Consider the following 18,972-nt stretch of genomic DNA (forward strand, 5'->3'; position numbering starts at 1 on the left):
GGTTGTAAATAATACAAACTAGTAATACAAAATACAAAAGGCTATGTTTGAAGGAGCTACTGAAATTGAACAGGTCTATTGTATTCATATGCATCCAGTCCCTGTATCGGGACATACCATATGGCAACACTCTGGCTTCATTTAATAACAATTAAGCTCAGTGCAAAACAAAGGAACATAGAAAGAAAAGGTAAAAGAAGAAAAGTAAGGTAAAAATTCTGCTTGAGTTCCTGTGGGAGAGAAAGGAATGTCTTATGCATGCAGGTCTGTCATGCAGACTTCACACCATCGCCTGCATTGAAAGCAAAAGCCTCTAGGCTGAAAGAAAAAAAAAACTTAAATATTTATACTCATATAAGGTCTTGGACTGATGCTAGATTGAGTTGGTAATGATGAGATTTACAGATGGCAAGGCACAGGATAATTATGAGATAGAGTCTGTATATTTGACACATGACTGATCTGAAATGCATTGCTTGCCTGAGCAGCATCTAACAAGGTTCTGAAATTAAAAAAAATAAGCAGGCATTATCTTACAAATCCAGTAATGTAAAAATAACCTGAAATACACAACAGACCCTAGAAACTATCATTAAGAACCCTTGTAAGCTTAGTTGCTTTGCTAAATTGCCATGCAGCCAAGGCCACCTACCTTATACTCATTGCAACTCAACAGCTGACACCATCGGTTTCCACTGGGAAGGTCTAGCTTCTGTACTCACTCATAGCATGCTACTCTTTCTCATGCAGCGAAATATAAAGGACAATGTGAAGCACTGACAGCCTCTTAAGTTACAGTCCGCCATGTCTATAACTGCATACAGCCTGAGTAAGAGCCATGAAGCCTTTTCAAAAAGAACCACGATTCACTGTTTACCGATTGGCTGTTTGGTGACCACAGGGAGTGTGGGTTCAGGGGTCGACAGAGATTCCTGTTTAGTAGTTGTGGTTGGAGCTGAGAAAAATAGTGTAAGTTAGTAGACCTGGGAGAAAAGTTATTACCGTATGTCCTGCAGAATGTACAAAAAAACGTGTATGTGCTTTGAACAATGAGCAGAATAGAAGGAGTAAAGTCAGGTAGATTGGTCAGATGTGAGGTCAGGAGTGTTTTCTGACCTCTGAACTCAGCTTTAGGTCAGAAAAGTCATTACCAAGAGTTGTCTTTGGGGCTATGTTCCGGGAAAGGGGCGGTCTGCCCTGGGTCCTGTTATGGAGAACTGACAACAACAAGGGAGGAGAGATTTGAGTCACACATGAGATGTCCTCAAAATCCTGAAAAGAAAGAGTTATGTAAAGGAATTATGCTCAACAGGAAAAATTTGTTTTGGATGACATTGTTTCCCCTGCATTACATTTCTGTGTTATATCTGTCAGCAAAATGATTAATGATAATTTATCTGTTGTTTATTCCTCCAATATCTGAACCTGGGATCTTAATTTTTTTTTTTTGCCATATAGGGACAGCAGAACATACACTGAAATAAAAGACATAACTATGACTTGGTGGTAGAATTAGCGTGGTAAATTTCATAATTAAACCTCATTAACTGAATTTATGATGACATATTCAATTTTGTCTTGTAAGCTACTGCAATCAATGGAAATGCTTGCTGCGGCCAAAAATTAAACTGATGAGAACAGAGAGAGACTCAAAACAGTTATGGTCTTAAATATTAAAACACTGTGCTGATAGAAACTGTAGACCTAAGGGAAACCCCAGAGACAGCTGATAATTATCTTTGGGTTAATCACTAAAACTTACCGATTTCACTTAACAAATAATCATTTAGGCTATCGTTATTAAAACAATATTGTTTAGATTGCATAGGAGATTTAAAGTAGGCTGACTCACTAATGAAAATGTTAAAAGTTAATATGATATGTGGCAGAATGGGTTGTGTTGAATGGTCTCCTTTTCATCTTGACTTATGTAGTATTTTGCGCTAAGCTCATCATCATCGACTCACAGTTTGAAAAGTGGAATCTGCAAAATACCAGCAAAATCAAATTTGTGAATAAAAACAAAAAAAGTTAGACAGGATATGATGAGGTCCTGCCTGCAGAAACGATAAATCAAAAGTTCTAGTTAAAATTCTTCCAGTGCTGGGTCTTAAAGCAGGGGTCAGTGCGAAGGGCTGAAACAAACATTTCTGAGCAGCAGTAAATCCAAGTGTGTTATAAAAATTTTGCTGCTGTATTAAAAAGGGTTCAATGGGTTTGACCAGAAGCAGCATGTGTCCATTGGCTTACCATGGCGTGGAGAATAGGGGAAGGAGTGCGGGCCTGACGGTATGGGTTTCTGAAGGGTGAAAGACAAAAAGAAAAAGGAAAGAATGGTCATTAGTCTCTGTAGTGAGCACAATCCAAAGTTAAGCATTTGACCTCAGTGCCATCTCTTTCTCTGTCTCTTTCGTAACTTTTAAGCCCTCTGCTCCATGTCGAATTGGTAAAGTCCTTGCTGAGAAGCTTATTATTTGAAGTTTCCCTCTTCAAATAGAGGGCAAGTGTTGTGGCTGATTCTCAACAGCTGTGATGTTTTACGACTGCAGAGGAGCAGGAGCACGTGACACATCAGCCCTCCACTGTCAGTAAATCAGTGCCACCTTTCTCCTCTCAATTCATTTCCACACAGTTATCCTTCCTCCTCCATCCTGCCCTCTCATCTCCTCTCTTTCCTCAGTTTTATTCCACTCTAGAAGTCAGCTAGCTCTCTTGGCTTGGCCGGTCCTGGCTGCACTGATGCTGTTTCCATTCAGCAGTTGGATGGAAAACTAATGAGGCAAACAACCCTGAGAATAGCATAAGCTCACTAAAGTGCACAACATGGACTCTGAAGCATGTTGCTTGTTCCAAATAAACACTGTGTTCCCAAAAGTATTTATTTTGAGACAAGGTGTACCTGTGCAGTCTCAGTACAGTCAAACACTTATTTCATTTCACATCTTAATACAACAAAATGTAAGAAAATCTGCAACATAACAGCTTCATAATATCAGTTATAATGCTTTGGTTATGCTTGGATAAGAAATTAAGTGTGTCGAATACATACCAGAGGGCCAGTGGGACGTTTTAAGATTTTCCTGACTGTCTTCTCTAGAAACATGACACAAGATAAAAATCAGTAAATAAATCAGCACAGTGGAACTAATAGAAAGTGAGGGAACTAAACAAAACCACATTGCACAACCACATGCTTCACTCAAGATGCATTTCATCTTCGTAGACTGAATGAGTGAGTTCCTCAGAAGTGGCTAAATATAAGTTTATAACAAGATGGTTTGGATACAGTTAGACTGGTTAGTGACTGCTGCTGACCGCATGAAAACAATGCTAAATTTGCCAAAGAGCTGTTTCCTGAATTAGTGATCAAATGGATTTAGGGCACAGTTACACATGAGTAAATTCACTAAATTTCAATACAGCCAAATGGTTGAATCAAATATTTGCTTCCAGTGGCAAACCAAATTTGCATCTTTGCATCATGTGGAGTTTAACTTTAGTGAACAATGACTGGTAATTTCACAGCCTAAACCAATAGCAAAGAAGTATGTGTGGAGGAGACATTGATTGTTGCCATGTCTAATTAATATCGTACAATACTGGCCATGAAAAATACAACATATACATACCACATAAAAGATACTACCTGGTTGGTAGTGTGTCATGAGATAGGCATAGAATAATGTAAATGGTTATTTCATTAAAGACATCATATTTTGGGGTATTTACTAGCAAAGTAGCTTTCCATGTCATCATTATATACCATTTATTATCTCAGCAGGCGCAAGTCACTCGCCTGCTTTCGCTCATGTGTGACCATGCCATTATACACAAAAAAATCATGCAGACCAGAGGTGGAGGGGATGGTGTATGGTTTGCGACCTAAGCGAGACCGCTGTCAAACAACCAGACAGCAGACCACCGTTCAGACGCTTAGCAAGAGGTCTGGACATCTCCAGTGGTGTTTGCAGTGACAATACGGTCTATTTCAAGCCAAAACATGACAAACTGTTTTTTGCACCTAAACCTAACCGTATGTGAACCACGGTGTTGTCACAACATAGAGTTTCAACATTCTTCAACATTCACTCCATATGAAATATACAAATGTAACATATTTGTGGTTTGCAGAAACATTCAATGCCAACATTTATTCAACAATTGAGTTGCTTCAAACATACCCTCGATGCCTCCTGAGCTGATGTTGTGAATGACCGGCTTGCTCCACACTCCAGTGCCATCCTTAGAGTTGGGCTGGACACCGAACTCATAGAGTGTGTTTGGCTTCAGGTTGTCAATGACCGTGTCGCTAGTAGGGCAGGTCTGGTAGTTCCACTTCCTGTTCCTCTCGCGATAGCGCACCGTGTAGTGTCTGAAATAAAGACAGAACAAATCAGGAAATGCAGATAATTCAGTAAATCCTGCATCTATTAAGAAACACAAACATCCAGATGATAGAATATCTATAAGTGTCGGAAGAAAAAGAAAAAAGAATTTGCAGTTTTTCTTAAAGTAGAACCCTTGAGTACTTTTAAATATCATAAAATGTTAATGTCTTGTCTTATTCAAAATTGCATGATTATTCCAACAATGCTGACAAAACTCTAACAACTGCTTGGGTCTGATCTTAGTTTGGGATTCTTATTTTCAGAAAAACATTGTAAATTCCTGCATGAATGGCACAGTACATCCATATGTGCCCATTTGTTTTACAAATTTTGCGGGTATTGATACTCCAAAAGGGAATGCAACCTTTTCTCTAACCCTCCTCTCCCCACCCAGCTGCCTTAGAATAACCTGTGTTGTTATATCATTTTAAATTAATTCATTCATTCATTTACAAAAAACACCCACAAAAATGGGTATGACAAATAAGATGAATAATAATGAAAAAGAGAGAAAAAAGTATACAACATTTTGATGCCCACAAAAGGGCAGATTTGTGATTCTATCCCTTCATTCAGAAGACACATATGAAACTAATATTAAACATAAAACAAAGAGGACATCTGTACCAAAGGGCAGAGAGGGATTTTTTTTTCTATCAAATGCCTCCTGGCTTTTTATTTATTTGAGAGAAAGAGAACAGTGTTCACATGTGTTGTGGGTTGACTCCTCTCCTAAACACCTGTGTGCACAGGCTGTCCTGGATCCACTGTTCAGTAACCTGAGAGACTTCAGGGAATCGTTTACTGTTTATGCAGTTATACCAGAGTCTCTGCGCCAAGTGCATGTGTGTGAGAGTGAGTGATCTGTTAATATGCTTAGCGAAAATACAAAACAGCCAGTGTGCATTAAATGAAAAAGGCTGGAAACTGAATCTCTGCGCATAAGTATGATCCTCTCTTTCAGTACACCTGTGCATCTGCAATTTCCATTTCTCCATCTTTGCTCTGCAGCAGTAATGTTAGAGGTCTTCAGTTCAACAGTGGTGGAAGAAATATTTTGATTGTTTAAAAAAAGCAGAGTGAAAGACCATGAAATCCACAGAAACAATCATGAACCGCTCGCTCTTTTTCAGGCAGTTAAAGTATTCAGAGCGTCCACTTTGCTGTAAAATACCTGCGTCAAAACTCCTTACAACTCATTAAAATCTAAACACACAGAAATGTCTGTCTTCATATTTATATTGAAACATAAAGTTAAGTTTCAGCATGTCTGTCTACATATTAATATGTATATTAATACTCACAGTTTCTGAAGATATCATAACATCCTTTTTCTATTGCAAGAAATGTCCATAAATTCGTTTTGCAATCATAGAAAACAGACTCTGGAAACTCTACATCAGTACTTGCCTGGAAATCACCATGTTGTAACGTTTCTTTCAGTATTAAAGCAAAGCAGTGATAGCTATCTGTACATACATGAGTGCATTGCTAACAGGAGCTGTTAATGTCTATTTTGGCATTCTTTTAATAGTGGCAAGTTGCCAAAATGTAAATAAGTAGCTACAGGGGCTAATGTTGTACTTCACAGATAGCTAACTGAATACATGAAAAGATTAAACTTTGAATTTACTCACCCATCCTCGAGGCAGTCATTCATAACGTTGCCTTCATAAGGAGTTTTCAGCAGGGTCCCCCAAGACAGGAGGACTGAGGTGGGCGTCACAGATCCAATGACCAGGTGTAGCGGCTTCTGCAGCTCCACTTTACCTGAGAACCAATAACATTGTTATTTCAGCTATTTTAGGTATGTAGGATCTGCTATTTTGTTTTTTGTTTGTTCTCATTTAAAAAAAAAAAAAAAAAGCATTGTCTTTAAACTGTAGATAGTTTTTGAAAAAAAAGTCCTCCTGTGGAGTCAGTGGGTTTATTTTTGGCAGTCGTAAGTGTGTAAAGAAGTATAAAAATGTTTAATTCCATGCCTGAATATTGTTGTGCAAAAATTAAATTACAAACAATGCAACATTTGTCCGATGTTTTGGAACTCTATGGCTTAGGGATCATTGCTCACATCTAAAACTGTTCAAAACAGTTAATTTCAATGCCTGAACATGACTGTGCAGAATCAAAATTGCAAATAGTAAAACATATCTAAAAGCTTTGTGATTTGTTCATTTTGTAACTTTGTATAAATTTTCCTTTCTCCATACTCCAAAATAATAAAATCCCAATGTCCTCAAATGAGTACTTCCACATTAAAGGTGTTTCAGCTTGTAAATGTTACTTAAATTGTCAAGACGGAACACCATACCAAGCTACAAACATTACTAGGATGGATAAGCAAGTTTCAATCATAACATTTGATCAGATTCACACCTTGTCCTGAGATGGTTGCCACTTTGTTTTTACAGTGTTTTGTGCTTTTGATAAAACTGGATGGCAAATAAAAGTGTCCACAAACGAGGACAACAGGTTTAAGTTAAGCAGAATAAAGTATGCAGTGCAGCGAAATGTTCATTTTTTGTAACTAGCATTTTAACATTGTGCCAACCAACCCAGTGATGAGGCGGCTTACTACAAATGCACAATATGACTTAAATCACAAATTAGTAAGAACGCATTTGTGTACATGTTTATTCGTAGCTGAGACCCTAGCCTTTCATGTGCTTCAGGTTAGTATATTCTAACATAATTATACCAGAGAAATAATATAGCCGGTCTCCCCTTCCTCCATGTTCACCCACAGGTGCTCACTTTAACATGTCACCTCAATGGTGATTTGTTTTCCCATTCTTCTTGCAGAAGCATACCTGAGCATTGCTTTTTCACCTCATTGGTGGGGATGGGCTGGACGGCGATGAGGTACTTGGGCTCAGCATCTAAACACAGAACAACAACAAACTAGAGGTTATACTGTAAATCTCCTTTCATCTCTCTTTTATCCATGACTAAAAAGGTAAAATACAATCCACATGTCTGTTCCTTGTGTCTGTACAGAACAAACACACATATCAGCCAGCCTTTCTTACCAAACTCGGTCTCGTACGGCTGTCCGTTCTCAGGCAGCTGGATGAACTGTTTGGAGAACATGCTGCTTCCGTAGCCCAGGATGTAACCCTCAAGCTTGGTGTCAGCATTTGGACGCAAAAACTTCAACACGATGGTGTCTCCTGTGGCGTTGATACGGACTTTCATGTTCTGGCGTCTCACTTGGGAAGCAAGAGAGGACACAAGCGCACCATTAACTTTGAGAACATACAAGATACAGCAAAGTGCAAAAAAGCCCAAAAGTTTCTGCACACTTTGGACCAATGCAAGAATATAAAGATAAAACCAGTCGTTCTGTAATTATAGCCCAGGGATACTCAACTTACTTTGCTTTGGGGCCAAGTTTAATGCTTTTTATGCTCTCTGGCAATTTATTTACATCAAAAGTACAAAAAAATCCAATGATGAATCCATTCATTTTCATTGATAATTAGAAAATGGTTGTCAGACCAGATTTGGCCCACGGGTCGCAAGTTATAAACCTTTATCGTGGCAAATGTTTGATAAAAGGAGTTGCAGAGCCTACAGACATCAAATAGAGCACATCTGTGGATTTTCATGCAAGTTTACATGGGAAATATGATTTGATATTGTAGACGTTAACTTCCAAATACATGGCAATACTGCACAAAAAATGGGGAAATCTCAAACTTTTTGTCGTCTTTCCATTTGACTCTCTTCTTTTTTTTTAAGTAAAATGAAAAGCTTGCAAGAAAGACTTCTATTTTACAACTCTTTTGTCTTCCATCACTTCACACATTCAGTCATGGAGTCAGTGCATTCAAAACAGGCTTACTGCTGGTTTAAATTCTGCTGAGGTGTAAGTTTTACTGACAATAAAAACAGCAACGGTGATTTTATCTGGTTAGCACAACAGTAAAAGAAGTAACAGCAGTTTCTGTTCTGTACTGTCTAACTGGATAAGGACATCGTTTTAATAGAGAGTACATTCACGCAGGATCTGCCACTTACAAGCTTCATAAAATGGCATACATTAAAGCTTTTATATGGGGTTGATAGTGGATGTCTTAGCTCTGAATTGGCTTCTGACATGCATATGTTGTTACTGTAAATCAAAATCTGTGAGGAAACGCTTTTAAAACTTGAGGTCAACTTGAGCTTGTGTTGATTTGACAAGAAAACGATGTGAGGTAAGTGTTTTGTCTGTGGCGGTCTCATGAACACACACACACACACACACACACACACACACACATGCACTGACATCACTTTACAAGAAACTTCACATTTCCTGCCAGAAGCGACTTCTACAGAGTGCACTTCTAATCAGCAGAGCCTGGGGACAGATATTCGATGAGGACAGGAATCAAAGGGTGGGTCGTAATAAAGCAAAGCCAACATGACTTGTTCTGTCTTGGTCAGAGATAGAAGAGAGTCACTTGGCAGCAGACAAAAACACAAAAGGGATTCATCAAAAAAAGGTGGGAAATCTACTTGATTTCACATGTGACCGAACATTTTATGTTAGTGAACTCAGAGTTGAATAAAATGTAACTGTACTTATGCGCTGACTCTGAAGCTGGACATGTCAAGCGTTGGTATTTATTCATACATAAAGCCCTTAATGGCAACTTGCCATCATATATCACATCCTTATTAAATTGGTCCTTTCGTCATCATTCAACTTGTTCAAGGGCTTGAAGCCCTGCGTTAACACAGAACATTTGCTTTTAGTTTTTATGCTGCACACGCTTGAAACAATTAAAACTCAACACAACTGTCCCTCGCAAATTTGCAATACCAGGGTTCAGCATCACTATGTCTATTACTTTTACAGTCTATGGTCAGCACGCCAAGGTACTGGTTCTGGTGGTAGACCCTCAGGGAGATCTAGAACACACTAGAGGAATTATAATGGGCTATCTCATCTGGCGCTATGCCTCCAGATCCCCCAGGAGAATTTGGAAAAGACTGCTGAAGAAAAGGATGTCTGGAATACCTTGCTCAGCCTGCTGCCCCGAACAACCCAGCTCCGGATAAAAAGATGAAACTTACTATAGGCCATTTCAAACTTGACGACATAAACACTCTAAATAGGTCCAAGTGTATTTCCTCTTAAAATGTTTGTTAATGGGGTGTCTGGCGGTTCAGTGGATAAAGCAGGCAGCCCATAAATGCCGCACCAGCCGCAGGTACAATTCCAGCTGGCAGCCCTTTGCTGCATGTCATTCCCTCTCTCTCCCTCTTTCACACTATCGACCTTCTGTCCTATCTAATATAGGCAAAAATGTCAAAAAATAATCTTACAGAAACAAATGTTAGTTAATGCAGTAGCTGACAGGAAATAATTAGGAACCAAAGAAAAAGTCATAATTTAGGGAAAATAACGTCATTCTATATTATGAAAAAAAGTTCTAAACTTACAGTAATAAAGTCATTATTTTTCAGAGAAAAATATATTAAGAAATCAAGCCTGTGTAGTTACATGCAAAAAGTCCAAGTGAACACGGACGGACCTGTTTAACTATTCTGCAAAAATGTATGTACAAAGTGTGCATTCGCTATCTCAATACATCCTAACAACTTAAAATAATAAGTCAGCTATGTCATCATATATTTTTTCCAAATTGTGGCCCCTAATACTCCTTAGTAGGTATCACCTCTTTTCAGAAAGCATAAATTGTGTTACAAATTGTTCATAGAAGCTGGCTTTGTAGAGTTGAATAGTGGTTTTATTTTTTTTCCAGTTAAAGAAGAAGTAGGTGAGTAGTTATCAGTTATGCCCAGTACAACAGGTACATTTAGTTTTTACTTTTTCACTTGAGTAGTATGGTTTTATAGCTATAGAGAGTCCCATTATTTTGCTTTTGCTTTTTGGAAAGGTTAAGCTTGCTGAGGTAACTAAAAATGCCCGTGTCAAGGGGACGCCTCAGGCCAATAATGGTGGAAAAACCTGGTGATTTCTGCATTCATTTCCATAAAGTACATTATTGCGAGGTACTTGTATGTTGCAGCAGAGGCAGCTTTTAGTGTCTGAATGTCCTGTATGAAATAATTTGTGCTGGGTATGATGGACGTGTTAGCCGTGTATTTGTGTTGAAAAAAACTTCACACAGGGCATGTCAAGGAAGAATCTGTTAATTTTGGATACGACAGTCTTCATAGCTATCAGATTCGGCGGGATCTCTAAAGGGTTGTGATCTTTATCATGAAGTGTTGAACTTTAGTCATAACTTTCCAAACAATCTCAAACATGATTGGCTGTGATTACTGCTGGCTTATGTTAACTTTTCACTCTGCAAGTACAAAGAATGGATGAATTTGCTTATTTTTCTCTCATCACTTGCCTCTGCCATGTGGCTTTCTTAACAAGCCAAGAACCAAGCATGCTAACAATTAACTAGTTTGTAAGAGGCATGCTAATAAACACCAGCAAACTGAGATGGGTGCAGCAGGGCCAGAAGTGTGACTTATGACTGACAGTTGGCCAATGCATGTAAAACAATAAATAACCACACCAGTGCAGATTTGGATGATCAATAGTCAACAATGGTAATAAAAAGATAAACTGGTTTGTTAAATTAAGCCTGTTTTTATTACAATGTGGTTTGGTTTTGATCATATTTAGTGGGTTTTAATTAATTGATTCAAGTCTTTCTTAACTCAAGATAGAATTAAGAGCAAATTAGTCAATTTAATTATGTTTCCATCTGCTGTTTGTATTGTTTTTACTCCGCAGTGGAATTCACAAAAAGTATACAAGGTCTAAACCTCCACCCCTCTTAGTCTACGAGGCTTAGCAATGGACTTTCTGCCTGTATTATGGCTTGTACTATACTCTCCACAGCATGTCCTTGGCTCATATTTCAGCATTAAATGAAATAGTGGAACTTTGCATGAGGATTACTGCCAGCAGCTGCCAGACGCCAAAACAGACACTGACAGTGAAAGAGGGGGAAGCCCTGGATTTGAAAAATACCCCTGTGCCTTTCCAGCTATGTGTTTCCTATCAAAACTGCATTTGTTGTGAGTCTTCCATCAATATTTCCGATAAAACAAGACTGAGATTGGCTCAGACGGAGAGGGGCTCAGAGCATATGAAACATTAGGAAACTTCTGGCAGCACGATTTAAACTCCAGTACAAGCAAACACTGGCTCGGTCCCACGACAACCCGTCCAAAGCCCGGCCATTTGGCCCACACGCCACTTAGGGACTGTTAAGACTTATCAGTATTTCCAGGGTAAAATGAATAAAGCTTTAGGAACAAATCCAGTCAAAGTCCTGATGATCAATCAACTACATTACAAAGGAAAACTATTGACATTCAGCTTACCAGAAAAAAACTGCTAAGCCACAAAGTCATCTTGTGTGCGTTTATGTGGATGAATAGTTAGGAAAATAATGATTGATGACTGTATTTGAATCTTAATTCTTCCTGAGGGTAGCGCAGCTGGTGACTCCGACCCTGTCAAATACATGAGACAACTGAAGATTTACAACCTCATCAAAAGACATGTAACTTAAGTATAATTGAATCCATAATCTCAGCCTAAATAACCAAGAATGGATTACTGAACAAGCAGAAAGTCTCTGTTTAAATTGACTGTTAACATGTCTGACTGGAAAGTCAATGAAATGACCACAAAGACCACAACAAAGAAACAAACGGCCAAAAAACAAGCAAAACAATTAAATAATGACAAAAAATAACCACAGAGACCTGCAAAATTACTACAAAGCAAGGCACAAAACATCCACCAGAAGTTGCAGAACAACTAAAGAGACAGAAAATGACACCAAAGAGACACAAACAAACTAAAAAAAATAAGAAAAAGACCATTGAGGGATACAAAATAGAGAAAAAGCACCACAAAGAAATGCAAAACGACTAAGAGGAAATGCAAAAAAAAACTACAAAAAGATGCAAAACAACAAAAAAGAGACACAAAATGAACACAAAAAGATGTAAAACAATGACGAAAGTCGCTTGTTTGTGGGTCCCATCCAACTTTACTTCAAAGACCACAAAAAGACACAAAGTAGCTACAAAGAAAGTCAAAACAACCACAAAAATATGCAAAACAACTGAAAGGGGACACACAAAATGACCACAGAGATGCAAAATGACCCCTTAGAGATGCAAAGCAGCCCCAAAGAGACATGCAGCAACTACAAATAGACTAAAAACGACCACAAAGATGTGCAAAACAACTACAAAGAGACAAAAGACAACTATTAAGAGATGCAAAACGATGTATTTCAATCCATGGGTCTTGACCTCAATGTATGTATAGACGTGGGGCAGTGGGGCCAACTAGAGGACCATTGTCTAATAACCAATCCATCACAGCAAAATAATTAGACCAAATATACCAACTATTCAATGATACAACCAAAAATAAATCTGCATTTAATCCATCTCATCTGTATGACTCTAGAGACATCATGAAAGCCATTCCCACCCACGATGTTGGTGACTATAGTCTATTAAATAATATACTGTAAATCTCATAGTGAAGGCTAATCCCTTCAATTATAACCTCATGACATAAGCAGTCGGCTCCGCTCATGCAGAGAGTATAACCAATTCATCAATGATTACTGTACAAGCAAATCCATCAAAACGCTGGGACTCAGCCAATAAACATGTCAGATTATGCAATAAACAATGCCAAATCATTCAATAAACATTCCACCATTGTATTCGTCCTGTTTTGGAGGAATAGCCAGAGGATGTAATCCCACTGGCCTGAAAAGCAGAAACACCCTAAAACTGGAAACTGAACCTTGGCTCAGCTGAGCAGCTATCTTGGATCATCAGCAGTGATGGATGATCCTCAGGGAGTGGGAGTAGGTTAATGGGGTTGTCAGCATAACACGCTCACTCCACTTTGAACTGCTGTGCAATATGATATTCCTATGTGGGTTTGGTGTTTGAAAATAAATATTAAAACGCGCATTGTCCAACGTGCAAACATGTTTTGGCATCAACACGTCTTGATTTACAGTCTGACGTTATCAAACCACAGATTTCCACTACTGGCAGCTCTCTTCTACTCCACTGTCTCTCTCCTCTGTTGGTTCAGATGAGGAGGAAGACTGCATGAAAGTAAACACTCTGAGAATAAATACACTGAGATCATCTCTTTCCACTCATGCTGATGTGTGAACTAATGAACTATAAATATCTGAAGCCTCAAAAACATAAAAAAAAAGAAGGTTGGAACAGGACTACAAGGCTTGTTTTGTTTTCATAATTTGCAATGGAAAAGAACTTTTCAGCTCTTTGTTGAAGTGAATGTGGAGGTTTTGGTGGATGGAAGCGACACAGAATAATGAAGTCATGTCAGGTTGTATCGAGCAGCTGAACATGAGCACAGCCGAGCTCTACAGACTGTTAATCCTCCGACTAAATAAAGATATAAACTCTAAATACTGGTGCCATATATAACTCTACAACCACACATGTATCATAAACTTTAATATATATACACTCTTAGAAATAAAGGTGCTAACTTCAACCATACCGAGCCTGTCCCCATTTTAAAGCCATTTTTTGGTTCCTTTTGTCAAGATTCGACTTGGAGCCCAATACAAATGGTTATAGCTAGAACCATGTGTGAATGATTCCACCCAGAACCCTCTTTAGGGGTTCTGTCCAGAAGCTTTAAATCTTCTAAGGTTGCTAACAAGAGCCCACCTAGGAACTTCTAATAAGAACCCTTTAATATTCCAGGAGTTTTATTGAGAACGCACCCAAGGGGTCCTAACGAAAAGGAAAAAAAACTAATACTCTAAGGGAGGATTTCATCCAGAATCCATCTAGGAGGTTCATCGAGAACCCTTTAATATTCCAAGAGTTTCATCTAGAACCATCTGAGAATGGTTCCACCCACAACCCTCTCTGGTGGCTCTATCTTTTTCACCTTCTAAGGTTGCTAAAAAGAACCTACATTCCAAAAGTTTAATCCAGAAACCATCCAGGGGGTTCTACAGAAATCCCATTAATATTCCAAGGTTTTCATCTAGGACTCACAAGAACCCACACAGGAGGTTCTGCTGAAAACCCTTTCATATTGCACAGGTTTAATCTGGAACCCAGGAAAGGAGTTCTACCAAGAACCCTTTTATATTTCAAGGGTTTCATTTAAACACAACTGAGTGTTTTACCCATTTCTGGGTTTTATCTGGAATCGTCTGTGAATGGTTCCACTGAGGACTCTCTCTACACACACACATATTCTTCCACACAGGAAGTTCTGCAGAGAACCCTTTCATATGCCAAGAGTTTTATCTTGAAGGGGGGGGGGCAAAAACCCCTTTACCTTCCAAAGGTGAACTCACCTGGGGGTGCTCTAAAATGTAACTGATGCATTACATATAGACCTCTCTCCCCCTAATCAGGATTTTGATTTCACAGATTAACCTGGGTGGAGGGGAACCATGTCCAGTAACTTTGGGCTTAATGAGACTTGTAAAGGTCCGGGGCTGAAATCACCACTACTACAGTTCTTCATGAAAGCCATAGTCTTAAAGAAAAAAAAAAAAAAAACTTTCTTCAAAGAAAAAGTTTTGGGAAGAACCTCAGCCCTGAAGGAAGAACACTTTTGGAACCCCTTTTTTGAAGAGTGTAGAATCAATTAAACTGACTGTTGGTGATGCCTTTTTTAGACAGCTCTGCTGAACAGTTTTTAAGACTTTCAGGTTTCTATGCTGGAAGAGGAGAGGTGAGAGAGGAGATTTGGCTTCCAGCTGCATGGCGACAGAGACGGATGTTTTATGGCCCCATCAGTAAAACAGTCACCTTCATTTAAGGCAATGAAAACCCCTCTGAGCCTCGTGCCAACCAGAACACAAAGGGCTCGAAATAATTTAGCTGGTGTGCAAACGACAGCTGATCTGACCTATATTAGCTCTAATGGGAATATCTCCCGTCATCCAGCCTTGATCTCGTCCTTCACTGGAACCATCCCATCCCTCAGGTTCACATCAGGCCTCACCTTGCACCCCAGCGTGTCTGGGATCATACTCCGACAATTCCCCGCCAACCTTGGCGGCTTCCATGCTGGTCCCTTCACTCACACACTATATATCCCCCTGTCAGATTCGATGGAGCAACAGCTGTTTTCCCCTCCCCTGTGGCGCTGCTCCATCCCATCCCTCTCCTCCTTCACTCAATCTCCGGCGACCTATATGTGTCAGCGGCCATTTTCCATCAACCTGATCCTCGTTGGACTTCCTAAATTGCTTTGAAATCATCTGTCTTGTCCTCTTATCTCCTCCCTCTGCTTCCATGTTTCCCTCTCATTAATCTGTACTTGACATGTGGTCGTGTTTTGTCTGGCTCAGCGGCAGTTTCCAGGCCGTCTATTGTCCTGAGGAGGTGAAAAATTTCTTGAATAACAAATAGCATCAGCACATGTACATTTTTTAAAAAAAATCCTTGGGAAGTACAGTGCATACTCTGACATGTGCGTATTGTGCTACAATACAGGGATAATCAACTTTGCCTGGGGGCCACTTCAGTAAAATGATCTGAGGCCAGGGGCCAGTCACAGCAGCCCTATACATGCTTCTAAGATTTTAGGACATTTCTTGGATTTGTGGATGTTTCCAGGATTTTAGGACATTAGAACTTTTGGATGTTTCTCAGATTTTAGGAAGTTTTTAGGATTTTAGGACATTTCTAAGATTCCAATGGGTTTCTAAGATTTTATGACAATTATAGGATTCTAGTACATTTTTTAAGGACATTTCTGGGATTTCAATTTTTAGCATCTTAGGATATTTCTAAAATTTTAGGACGTTTCTAGGATTTTAGGACAAGACTTCTGTCGGGGGTGCGGGAGATCGTCCACTGGCACTTTTTTTGATAAACAAGCTCTATTTTGATGTTGTTTTATGCACTCAAGCACCTTACGTATACCTAAAGTAAAAACAATTCCCAATGTGAATCACTTTATTTTTTGCAAATTAGAAAATGGTTAGGGAGGGGCACCCAGCACCCAGACGGGGGCCAGATTTGGCCTGTGGGACGTAAGATGAGTTTCACTGCTGTAGTATCTATGACATAATAACGAAAACACACCTCGTTGCATAACATGTTTCACCCTAAAACCCGTTCCTTGATCCAAGAAGAACAGAGATACAGACATTTCACGCTCCTCCCAAAGCAAAAACACACAGCTTCCTTTCGTCCAGCTCCCAGAGCAACACACTGTCATCTGTCTGCAAGCCAAGTTCAACCAGAGCGTTACACACTGGATGCAGCCTTTCTCTGCTGAGCTTACCTCTTTATATTGGCTCCAGTGCGTTCACCTCAAATCACTTTTTCTACCGTCAAAGGTTTTCAAAGGAGCGCACAAGTTTGACTCCCATAGCAGAGATTGGCTGCACAGAGTCAGTGTATATGCTCTGTGTGTGTGTGTGTGTGTGTGTGTGTGTGTGTGTGTGGGGGGGGGGGGGGGGGCAGTGAGAAAATTAGACTATATGGAAAATGTTCCTGGAAAATTTTCTGTTTTCCAAACATTTTGTGAGAATGCCAAACAGACAGAAACTCAGTGCGATATAATCCAATTACTGAAATGAGTCTGTCTTCTCTTTATGGTATGTTGGAGAAGAGAACACTGCATGAGAGCTCTGACATTGTGATTTGCTTTGGTGATTTTTCATATGATGCAAAGATGCTGTGGTAATCTCCATATTGCTGTTTGGAAAGGTTTTTGAACATACATGTGGTTTGCACTGGCCAGAACTGATGCATCTACTGCACTGTCGGTGTTTCATTGTAACTGGTGGTGGTTTGAAGAAAAATATCCACTAGTAAGAGCTGTAACATGTTTAAGGCAACAAAGAAAAACAATTACTCCACTTACACACACATCACATTGTCTGCTCGGTGGGCACAGTTCCAGGAAAAGCCACCCCGCCAAGTTGTCTACTAGTCTAACCTCTGACCCCCAACCTGGAAACACTTTCATTAAAAACCTGTGAGTGGTAACTGGCCTGTTTCCCCGTGTCTGCTCAGCTCCTTTCAGGGAAATGTGGATAAACCGCAGGGATCGTAAAAACATTGTTTCTAATCGAGGCAGTTGGAGAGTCTGACAGGTGGCTCAAGTGGAAAGCTGATTTTCCTTTTTTGGTTTCAGGGTTCAGCAGCAGAAGTCAGTATCAAATCCACTTTTTGAACATGAGTTTTTTTTAAATCCCATACTGAATTTATTAAGGTGTTTTGGAGCATAGGTGCAGATTTTTCCTATGTGTCCCTCCAAACATATAAGTAAGTCACAAACTATATGAATAACTTGATGTTTCAAAGAACTATGACTTAAAAGCTGGCAATTTAAAACTTCTAATACAGAAACAGGGTTGATTTGTGTACAAATATATTGCATTGCTCATTAAACAAAACCTTGGAACAGGATCTAAACCAAAACCCGGACTTAGCTCCATCCCCCTATTAAAAGCCAAATGCGGTAATCCCATGTAACTAATATCGTGTGTTGAGCAGTTATCAGCATAAAAGGAGGAGGACAGATGTCAGCTTGAAATGTGTTGCCTTCACTTTTGTTTTGTGTGTATTTGGGGATTTCTCCACATCAGAAGCTTCCAGCTTTCTTTATGATGTCACAAACGATGTGTGCCAAACTGAATCCATCACTCAACATACTATGCAGTAACTGGTGTCTCAATATGGTTACAAAACCCTTTTTCTTGTCATTTATCCTTGAAACAAACATTCATCTAACTAACTACAACATAGTATTTCAAAGTGTATCCCAGCATGCATTTGGCAAAATTGACAGAAAGATCATGGAAAAGCCATCAGTGCATCACAGGGCTAACATAGAAAGACAATTACACTGATGTTTACTTGCACTTGCATGGATTTTAGACTCACATAACAATTGCATCACGTCACGTGCACACAGTCTTCTGATGTGGATAACACTGATCACCTACCTCTGCTCCTGCGAGGGCTCGAGGGGCCAGAGAGAACTATCCCAGCGATGAAGACCACAAGGAGAAGGGCCAGAAAGCTGTGTGAGCGTCGTTGCATCCCCATCCTCATCTCTGCTGTGCTTCACCTCTGAGTCTCAGGTGTAAAAGGCTGCCGGTGATCTAAATGAGCCCAGAAACAAGAAGCTGTCACTCAGCGTCACCTTGCTGATTGAATGTTTTTTTAACAGGTTGAGTTAATGTGTGCTGCAGCTGCAGGAGTCAGGCTGAGTGTTTCTGTTTCTGGAGTGGCTGGACTACTTCTCTGAGCTGGTGGCTCTCAGGACTAGTGCAGCTCACTGGACTGGACTTCTGGCTGCTCGTGCACCATCTATACCTCTCTATAATGGAGGGAGGGAACAGAAAGAGCCGGACACACCCACTCCCATTACCCTCCCCCGTCTCTCCTTTTCTTTCTCTCCATCTCACACTCTTTTTTTTCTGGAAAAGGAGTCAGAGTTTAGTCCAAGCTTCCCGCCCTCCTCAGCTCAGTCTCTTTTTTTTCTGCTCTCTTTTTTTCTCCTCCGAGTCTGGTGTGTCCCCAGCAATCCTACTTTCCATCTGCAGAGGCCTTT

At 39.7% G+C, this 18,972-nt stretch overlaps 1 protein-coding gene across 4 annotated transcripts in view; it reads right to left on the minus strand.

The window, feature by feature from the left end:
* The window catches only part of LOC121949195 (target of Nesh-SH3), a 39,186-nt gene extending 20,497 nt beyond the window's left edge, over positions 1-18,689 (minus strand). For 2 of the 4 annotated variants that reach the window (XM_042494819.1, XM_042494817.1), the window contains exons 1-9: positions 18,362-18,689; positions 7,418-7,597; positions 7,199-7,267; positions 6,026-6,158; positions 4,182-4,372; positions 3,050-3,093; positions 2,251-2,299; positions 1,152-1,217; positions 878-955 (exon numbers count right to left, since the gene is read on the minus strand). In XM_042494819.1, the coding sequence (XP_042350753.1) occupies positions 878-955; positions 1,152-1,217; positions 2,251-2,299; positions 3,050-3,093; positions 4,182-4,372; positions 6,026-6,158; positions 7,199-7,267; positions 7,418-7,597; positions 18,362-18,470 (919 nt within the window). In that variant the 5' untranslated portion in view covers positions 18,471-18,689. The remainder of the gene's footprint in view (positions 1-877; positions 956-1,151; positions 1,218-2,250; positions 2,300-3,049; positions 3,094-4,181; positions 4,373-6,025; positions 6,159-7,198; positions 7,268-7,417; positions 7,598-18,361) is intronic. The other 2 variants (XM_042494820.1, XM_042494818.1) reach the window with 1 other exon arrangement.
* Positions 18,690-18,972: the final 283 nt, after the last annotated feature.

This window comes from Plectropomus leopardus, chromosome 10 (assembly GCF_008729295.1).
Source record: "Plectropomus leopardus isolate mb chromosome 10, YSFRI_Pleo_2.0, whole genome shotgun sequence".
In the NCBI taxonomy this organism is placed as follows: Eukaryota; Metazoa; Chordata; class Actinopteri; order Perciformes; family Serranidae; genus Plectropomus; species Plectropomus leopardus.